This window comes from Rhinopithecus bieti, unplaced genomic scaffold, assembly GCF_001698545.2.
Source record: "Rhinopithecus bieti isolate Rb0 unplaced genomic scaffold, ASM169854v2 scaffold_574, whole genome shotgun sequence".
NCBI classification, from domain to species: domain Eukaryota; kingdom Metazoa; phylum Chordata; class Mammalia; order Primates; family Cercopithecidae; genus Rhinopithecus; species Rhinopithecus bieti.
Genome location: NW_016803605.1, coordinates 556,636 through 565,614, shown reverse-complemented (window position 1 = coordinate 565,614; position 8,979 = coordinate 556,636). Strand labels below are relative to the sequence as shown.

The window sequence follows — 8,979 nt, the reverse complement described above, 5'->3', positions numbered from 1 at the left end:
GGGTAGAAGGATGAAGGGATGGGTAGGTAGGTGGATGGAAAGATGGAGGATGGGTAGGTAGATGTATATGGAAGGATGGAGGGATGGGTAGGTAGACGGATGGAAGGATGGAGGGATGGGTAGGTAGATGGAGGGATGGAGGGATGGGTAGGTATGTGGATGGAAGGATGCAGGATGGGTAGGTATATGGATGGAAGGATGGAGGATGGGTAGGTAGATGGATGGAAGGATGAAGGATGGGTGGGTAGATGGATGGAAGGATGGAGGATGGGTAGGTAGATGGATGGAAGGATGGAGGGATGGGTAGGTAGGTGGATGGAAAGATGGAGGATGTGTAGGTAGATGGATGGAAGGATGGAAAGATGGGTAGGTAGATGGATGGAAGGATGGAGGGTGGGTAGGTAGATGGAGGGAAGGATGGAGGATGGGTAGGTAGATGGAAGGATGGAGGGAGGAAGAGACTGATGGCTAGAGGGAGGAAGGAGGAAGCTTTGGAGGGAGAGTTGTCTAGTTAAATGTTTCTGAGGGCTGGTTGGATGTTTGGAGGGATGTTTGGAAAGATAAAGAAGTGGATGAATGGATGGAGGCAGGGAAGGGAGGGATGTTTTGGAGGGTTGGAGGAATATTTGGAGGGGTGTTTGAAGGGAGGGAAGGCTAGGTGGATGTGAGCGTGGATGGGTAAATAAATACAGAGAATACCTGCTTCCCCTGGTGTCAGGTGGGAATAACGATCCCTTCCCTATGGGGGTGGAACAAGCTAACATTGCTGAAGTGCTCAGACAGTGCCTGGCACCTAGTGAGTGCTCGACAAATGTTAGCCATCCTCATCCTCATCATTCAGACCATGGGGCTCAGCCTTACCCCGGTGGCTTCTCTGACTCAGAACTCCCCTCCTCATGAGCCCCTTTCCCTTGCTTCTGCCTAGCTTCCCCACCACCCTCCCCTTCCTCGGGAACACACTGCAGACGTCTTCAAGGGCCACTCAGAGCCTTGAGCCACAAAGCCCTTCTTGTTTTCTACACTGGCTCCCTCACTCCTTCACCTGTTTATATGTAGGACAGACCCCCACCACACGCCCCATGTCTGGGGAGGCAAGACAGCAGGGTGGTGAAGAGCAGGGCTCAGGAGCCAGGCCTCCTAGGTTCCAGGCCTGGCTCTGCTGCCTGCTTGCTGGGAGATGGAGGATGACCCTCCCGGTGCCTCCAGTTCTCATCTGCAAAGTACGGGCTGTGGGGCCCCTCCTGGGATATCCTGAGGATTAGCTTAGTGTGTGTGAGGCACAGTCAGGACCCACTTAGTCTCAGTTAATACCATCATCATCATCATCATCATCATCATCATCAGGTGCTGGGAGAGTCGGAGCGGGAGGAAAAGGACCCTGTCCCTGGTCAGGGGTTTCTGGCTAGGAGGGCACCTGGGGGTATTCCTTGTCCCCGTCTATCCCCATGAACTCAAGGGAACAGAAACTCTGACCCCCTCCAGGGGGTTCCCCTGAAGGGAGGGGGCCAGGCAAGCTGCCAAAATCTAACCTTGTCTCCCTCGCCCTCTTCCTGACCCCACCCCATCCAGTGGCGATGGATGATGAGGATGGGAGATGCTTACTAGACGTGATTTGGTGAGTAACGGGCTCCCCACCCCCTGCCCTCTGTCTCAACCCCTCCCCTCCCTCCCCTCCCCAGCTCCTTACCTCCTCAGCTTCTCTTCCTCTTCTTTTCCAGTGATCCACAGGCCCTCAATGACTTCTTGCATGGATCTGAGAAGGTAAGCTTGGGCGCAGGGAGAGGCATTCCCTATATGGGGGGCTGTATAATTGAGAGTGAGGGACAGGGAGAGACACTTCCCCTTGATGCAGTAGCCATCTGCCTTGTGGCTTTAACGCCAGGCACTGGAGTTACAGCAATGAGCAAAACTCATGGTAAATCCCTGTCCTACTGCCATGGACACCTCCTTGGTAAACAAAGAAACCAGTCACTAATAAAGGTCATGGTGAAAAGTACCATGTAGAGTATGATAAAAAACATAATAGTGTCATTTGCACAATGAAAGAGGTTTAAAAGAAAATAAATGGGTCCCAGGGGCTCCTTTAGATAGTGTAGTCAGAGAGGGTCACACGAGGGAGGTAACATTGAAGGTGAGACGTGAAGGATCACAGCAAGGTGGCCAGGGCCGGTGCTCCTGGCAGGGGGAACAGCAAGTTCAAAGGTGGGAGAGAGCTTGGCGTGGTTGAGGAACAGAAAGGAGGCTGGTGGGGCCAAACTAAAGGGGAAACTAGTAGGAGGTGAGACTGTAGTAGGTAAAAACCACCAGGTTATGCAGGCCTGGAAGCCCAATAGAGGAGTTGTTATTTTTATTCTGAATGTGACAGGCAGCTCTGATGGGCTCTTAAACAGGAGAATGCCATGTTTGATTTGCTGCCCAGAGAACAGAACAAAATGGGGGAAAAGTAGAAGTCTGTTGAGCTCTGAGCAGCTGTATTAGTATCTCTGGCTGTGTAACAGATTATCCCAGCATGTAGTACCTTCAGCAATTGTTAGAGCTCTTGCAGTGTCTGAGGGTCAGGAATCTGGGAGCAGCTTAGCTGGGTGGTTCAGGCTCAGGGACTCTCATGAGGTTGTAGTCAAGCTGTGGGCTGGGGCTGCAGTCATCCGAAGGCTTGACTGGGGCTGGCAGATGTGCTTCCACCAGGACTTATTCCCGTGGCTGTTGGCAGGAGGCCTCAGCTCCTCACCACGGGGGCCTCTCCATAGTGCTGCTTAAGTGTCTTCACAGCATGGCAGCTGGCTTCCCCCAGAACGCGTAATCTGAGAGAGAACACAGGAGGAACCCGCAGTGCCCTTAATGATGCAGTCTCCAAAGTCCCACGCCCTTCCTCCCATCACAATGTATTCACTAGAAGCTAATCAGTCAGTCTGGCCAGCACTCAGAGGGAGGATAATTGAGCACCTCTTGAAAGGAGAGGTATCAAATAATTTGTAGAGCAGAGGCATGAGCAATGGGATGATGGCAGCCTGGGCCATGGTGCAGGCAGTGGGGGAGGCATGCAGCATTGGATTTGGGATCTCTCTGGGAGGTGGCATCAGCTGGACTTGCTGGTGGACTTGATGTTGAGGGGGAGAGAGTGTTCACCATGGCTCCTGGATTTTGGCTTGGGCAACTGAGTGGATTCTGGTGCCACTTTCTGAGGTTGGAAATTTGGGGAAGATTCTGGAAGTCCAGGTGGTGCTGGTGGATGTACAAGTTGAGGTTCTGGAGAGATGTCCAGCTGGAACAAGAAATTAGGGAAGCCCCAGCCACACCCAGACATTCACTGGACACATACGTGGATGCCAGGGCCTGTTCTGGGCACTAAGGATGGTGCTAGGCATCTGAGAAGGCCCTGCCCTGCCAGAGACGGCACCGCAGGGCTTGTCAGGTGCCCGGATGGTGGGCGTGCCAGGCACTCAGGCTGCATTGGGAATGGAGTACTTAGTGAGAAGGCACAGGAGCTGTTGGACCACAGGTGACCGCTCCTGAAGGTTGTGCTACTGGAGAGACTGGGGGCAATGGCAGGGCACAGCTTGGGCAGAGGCGTGGTGGAGGCAGGATTCTGGAATTCAAGGCAGTCATGGCAGGATCATTTTGCAGGCCAGGCTCGGGGACTCAACGCTGGGGATGCCTTGGGTTTTAGGCAGGCACCCAAGCCCCTGCCTTTGGGGCCTCTTCTCGGAGGCCAGAGTTTCCCATACCCCCAGCCCTCTCCCATCCCAACCCTTGTCTTTTTGTCCCGAGTGACCCTAAATTGGTTTCTGCTCCAGAGCATGGGCCTGCCCTGCTGACCCTTGACCTTGGATGGGGTGGGTCTTGTTGCAGCTTGACAGTGATGACCTCCTGGATAATCCCGGGGAGGCCCAAAGTGCCTTCTATGAAGGTCCTGGGGTAAGTGCCGTGGCTCCCAATCTTCGCCTGAGCTGTTGGGGCTGCCAGTGGGAGGGGGGCCCTAAAGGCAAGAGGGGAGGCTTGGGCTCATCTCCTGAGGGCCGTTGACAGGAGGAGGGCGGGGGTGGGCCTCTGAGGGTGGCTGGACCACCCTGGCAGTGCAGGATGGAGCACAGCTGGGGAGCCCTGGGGGGGGGCCAACATGGGTAAGGCTGACTGTGCCTTGCAAGGCCCCTCGGGGAAGAGGTGAGGGTCCCGAGGCCTTGGGGCCCTGGGGCGGCTGGTGCAGAGTGGTTCTGGGGAGCTGAAGCAGATGTGGGTTGTGGGGTTCACAGGGGTACTCCTCTGGAGAGCAGAGGGCTGGGGGAGACCTGGGGTCCTGCCCAACTCAGCCATGGCGGGGTGTGACCTAGGGGAGGGGCCTCCTCACCTGCAGACTTCAGTCTTCACCTGGACAGTGAAGACAAGTGCTGAGCAAAGCCCAGAGTGGCCAATGCAGAGGACGTTTATCGAGTACCCACTGTGTGCCTGACTGCCGGTCCCATGACTAAGTGCCAGTTGTCCACACCACGGTGGCCACCTCCTTCCTCTTTCTCCCTCTTCTGTTGCTGCTTTCCCCCCTTCACCTTTTCTTCCCCCACTCTTCCTTTGGCCTCCTCCCTCCCCGCCTCCCCTTCCTCATTCCCCCTCCTCACCCTCCCACCTTCCGTCTTCATCATCAGAACACGCATTCACCAAACACTTACACGACTGGCCTTTCCTTGTCATCTTCATTTAGTTCTCACAGCTATAATATCATATTCCAAATAGCTTATGTTTCATAATATAAATGAGGAGGAAATGCAGTAATTATATAACGTTGGTCCATTTACAGGCCCAGTAACAGCAGTGATCCTGTTACTCTTTTGTGATCACACTTCTTACTGTGACCACCATTTTTGTATACCCTAAGATCCCTGGTCAGGTTCTAAATACTCTCTGCACGTGACGTCGGTGAATTTTCACAGGCATCCCAGGAGGCAGGTTGGTTGTGACCATCTGGCAGTTAAGAGCTCAGGGGGTCACAGTGGCCTGCCTGGTCTTCAGTCGGTTGGAGGCTGAGCCAGAGCCCTGTCTGCCTGCCACTCCCCTCCACTCACCAGTGGTTGACCCAGGCAGTCCCCTCATCTGTGAAATGAGGAAGGGAGCAGCACCCGCCTCATGGGACTGTCACCAACAACAGCATGGACAATCACAATAATAATGACAGTGATGATGATAGATGCTTCTCGTGCATCTGCCAGGGGCCGGATGCTACTGTGAACCCTCCATGTGGATTTATTGAGAATCTTGGAAGCTGCAGGTTTTGATGGGTTATCTGGTTAGGTATTGGTGGAGATGGAAAACTGGATAAGTATTGTTTGTGGGGCTATCCACACATATGCATGCTGATATTTTTCCATGCGTGTCCTTGGTTGCAGTCCAGCATAGCATGAAAAGCACTTAAGAAGTATTGAATCCAGGCGCGGTGGCTCACGCTTTTAATCCCAGCACTTTGGGAGGCCAAGGTGGGTGGATCGCCTGAGGTTGGGAGTTCGAGACCAGCCTGACCAACATGGAGAAACCCTGTCTCTGCCAAAAATACAAAATTAGCCAGGCGTGGTGGTGCATTCCTGTAATCCCAGGTACTTGGGAGGCTGAGGCAGGAGAATCGCTTGAACCCAGCAGTCAGAGGTTGCGGTGAGCCAAGATCTCCACCAGCTTGGGCAACAAGAGTGAAACTCTGTCTCAAAAAAAAAAAAAAAAACCCCAAAAAACAAAAAGCATTGAACTCACAGTGTGGTTGGCACAGAAGCTCACAAATGGGAGCGGCTGATGTGAGCTTTTCTCCACCAGGACTATGACCGCTTGTTGGAAACCTTTAGGGCCAGGTGTGTTTCAGAATTTCGAATTTCTCAAATTCCAGAAAAGTGGTGCCATGTGTGTGGTGTGTGTAATGTCACATGCTTGCCTTTCGATGGCCAAACTTAAGAAGTCACATCATGTGGATAAATGGATCCCACCTAAAGTGTCATGTCGGTTCTGGTCAGGTTTTGCTGCCAACAGAGCTATGAAAACAGTCTTAGTTCTTAGAGCTTTTTGGGTTTTGTCATTACAGATAAGTGTCGTAGGCCTGTATTGACTATTTAAACAATAGTTGCTTGTTTTTATTTATTTTTGTTTTGTTTGAGATGGAGTCTCGCTCTATCACCCAGCCTGGAGTGCAGTGGTGCAATCTCGGCTCACTGCAAGCACCGCCTCCCGGGTTCAAGCGATTCTCCTGCCTCAGCCTCCTGAGTAGCTAGGACTGCAGGCGCCCACCACCACGCCTAGCTAATTTTCATATTTTTAGTAGAGACGGTGTTTGACCATGTTGGCCAGGCTAGTCTCCAACTCCTGGTCTCAGGTGATCCGCCTGCCTCTGCCTCCCAAAGTGCTGGGATTACAGGTGTGAGCCACTGTGCCTAGACTTTATTTTTGGTTTCTGGGCATCAGCTGGTAGAGATTGGGGGACAGCACCCCTGCGGGCTTGGGCTAGATGGGCATGGGTGTGCAATGCAGAATCACGTTGGGCGCCGGGACCAGTGGTGATGAGCTGAGGCCCGGGGCCACCACCAGCGGCTGTCCTGAGGGCACCCCACTGGGTCTTACTCTTGTCACTTAGGCTGCAGTACAGTGACACAATCATAGCTCACTGTAGCCTAGAACTCCTGGGCTTAAGTGATCCTCTCACCTCAGGCTCCCAATGTGCTAAGATTATAGGCGTGAGTCACTGTGCCTGGACTTGAAGAATATTTTTTTTTTTTATTACATTTTACTCATGGGTACAGATGGAGAAACTGAGGTCAGATCAAGCACGCCCTAGGTTACACAGCTAAGCCTTGGCAGAGCTGGGATTTGATCCTGGGTCCAGCCACTTGCAGGTGGAATGTTCTTTTTTCTTTCTTTTTTTTTTTTTCCTTTTTTTCTCAGACAAAGTCTTGCCCCTGTCGCCCAGGCTGGTGTGCTCGTAGCTCCACTATGCAGCCACAAACTCTTGGGCTTGAGTGATCCTCCCACCTCAGCCTCCCAAGTAGCTAAGACCACAGGCACATGGTACCACCGCTGGCTAATTTTTCTTTTTTAAAATTTTTTTTATGGAGACAGGGCCTCAGTATGTTGCCCAGGCTGATCTTGAACTCATTGGCTCAAGCCATCCTCCTACCTCAGCCTCCCAAAGCACTGAGATTACAAGCGTGAGCCACCATGCCAGGCAGGAATGTTCTTTCTTGAACATGGCTGCTCTGTCACCTCAGCATTCTTTGCTGCAGCTGTGGCCTGAGCCTAGCCCCTTGCTAACCTCAGCTTATTCCTTCCTACCTTTCCTGGCCTTCAGCTCCATGTGCAAGAAGCTTCTGGCAACCACCTGAACCCAGAGCCCAACCAGCCAGCCCCCAGTGTGGACCTAGACTTCCTGGAAGATGACATCCTGGGCTCTCCTGCGACAGGGGCGGCGGCGGGGGCGGTGGGGGCGCTGACCAGCCCTGTGACATCCTCCAGCAGAGCCTCCAAGAGGCCAACATCACAGAGCAGACGCTGGAGGCCGAGGCTGAGCTGGACCTGGGTCCCTTCCAGCTGCCCACCCTGCAGCCTGCGGATGGTGGAGCAGGCCCGACGGGCGCTGGAGGGGCGGCGGCTGTGGCTGCGGGGCCCCAAGCCCTCTTCCCAGGCGGCACCGACCTGCTGGGGCTGCAGGGCCCGCCCACCGTGCTGACCCACCAGGCCCTGGTGCCGCCCCAGGACGTGGTCAACAAAGCCCTGAGTGTTCAGCCCTTCTTGCAGCCTGTGGGCCTGGGCAACGTGACACTGCAGCCCATCCCTGGCCTCCAAGGCCTGCCCAATGGCAGCCCTGGGGGCGCCACAGCGGCCACACTGGGCCTGGCGCCCATCCAGGTGGTGGGCCAGCCCGTCATGGCGCTCAACACGCCCACCTCCCAGCTCCTGGCCAAGCAGGTGCCCGTCAGCGGCTACCTGGCCTCGGCGGCCGGCCCCTCAGAGCCCGTGACCCTGGCGTCGGCCGGTGTCTCGCCACAGGGGGCTGGCCTGGTCATCCAGAAGAACCTCCCGGCCGCTGTGGCCACCACGCTCAATGGGAACTCTGTGTTCGGAGGCGCCGGGGCCGCCTCGGCTCCCAGCGGGGCGCCCTCGGGACAGCCGCTGGCGGTGGCCCCAGGCCTCGGCTCGTCGCCACTGGTCCCGGCGCCCAACGTGATCCTGCATCGTACGCCCACGCCCATCCAGCCCAAGCCCGCGGGAGTGCTGCCCCCCAAGCTCTACCAGCTGACACCCAAGCCATTCGCGCCCGCGGGCGCCACGCTCACCATCCAGGGAGAGCCGGGGGCACTCCCGCAGCAGCCCAAGGCCCCACAGAACCTGACGTTCATGGCGGCGGGGAAGGCGGGCCAGAACGTGGTGCTGTCGGGCTTCCCCGCGCCTGCGCTGCAGGCAAATGTCTTCAAGCAGCCACCGGCCACCACCACCGGGGCGGCCCCACCGCAGCCCCCCGGAGCCCTGAGCAAGCCCATGAGCGTCCACCTCCTGAACCAAGGCAGCAGCATCGTCATCCCCGCCCAGCACATGCTGCCGGGCCAGAACCAGTTCCTACTGCCTGGCGCCCCCGCGGTCCAGCTCCCGCAGCAGCTCTCAGCCCTCCCGGCCAACGTGGGCGGGCAGATCCTGGCAGCCGCTGCCCCCCACACGGGTGGACAGCTCATCGCGAATCCCATCCTCACCAACCAGAACCTGGCGGGCCCACTGAGCCTGGGCCCCGTGTTGGCCCCCCACTCTGGGGCCCATAGCGCGCACATCCTCTCCGCCGCCCCCATCCAGGTGGGCCAGCCTGCGCTCTTCCAGATGCCCGTGTCGCTGGCGGCGGGCAGCCTGCCCACGCAGAGCCAGCCAGCGCCCGCCGGGCCGGCCGCCACCACCGTCCTCCAGGGGGTCACCCTGCCCCCCAGCGCCGTGGCCATGCTCAACACCCCTGACGGCCTGGTGCAGCCGGCCACC

At 56.3% G+C, this 8,979-nt stretch overlaps 1 protein-coding gene across 1 annotated transcript in view; it reads left to right on the top strand.

The window, feature by feature from the left end:
• Positions 1 to 8,979, top strand: part of BICRA (BRD4 interacting chromatin remodeling complex associated protein) — a 99,883-nt gene that overhangs the window by 68,044 nt on the left and 22,860 nt on the right. The window contains 5 exon segments of the mRNA XM_017888868.1: positions 1,570 to 1,615; positions 1,719 to 1,761; positions 3,850 to 3,915; positions 7,310 to 7,418; positions 7,421 to 8,978. Of these exon segments, the coding sequence (XP_017744357.1) occupies positions 1,575 to 1,615; positions 1,719 to 1,761; positions 3,850 to 3,915; positions 7,310 to 7,418; positions 7,421 to 8,978 (1,817 nt within the window). The 5' untranslated portion in view covers positions 1,570 to 1,574.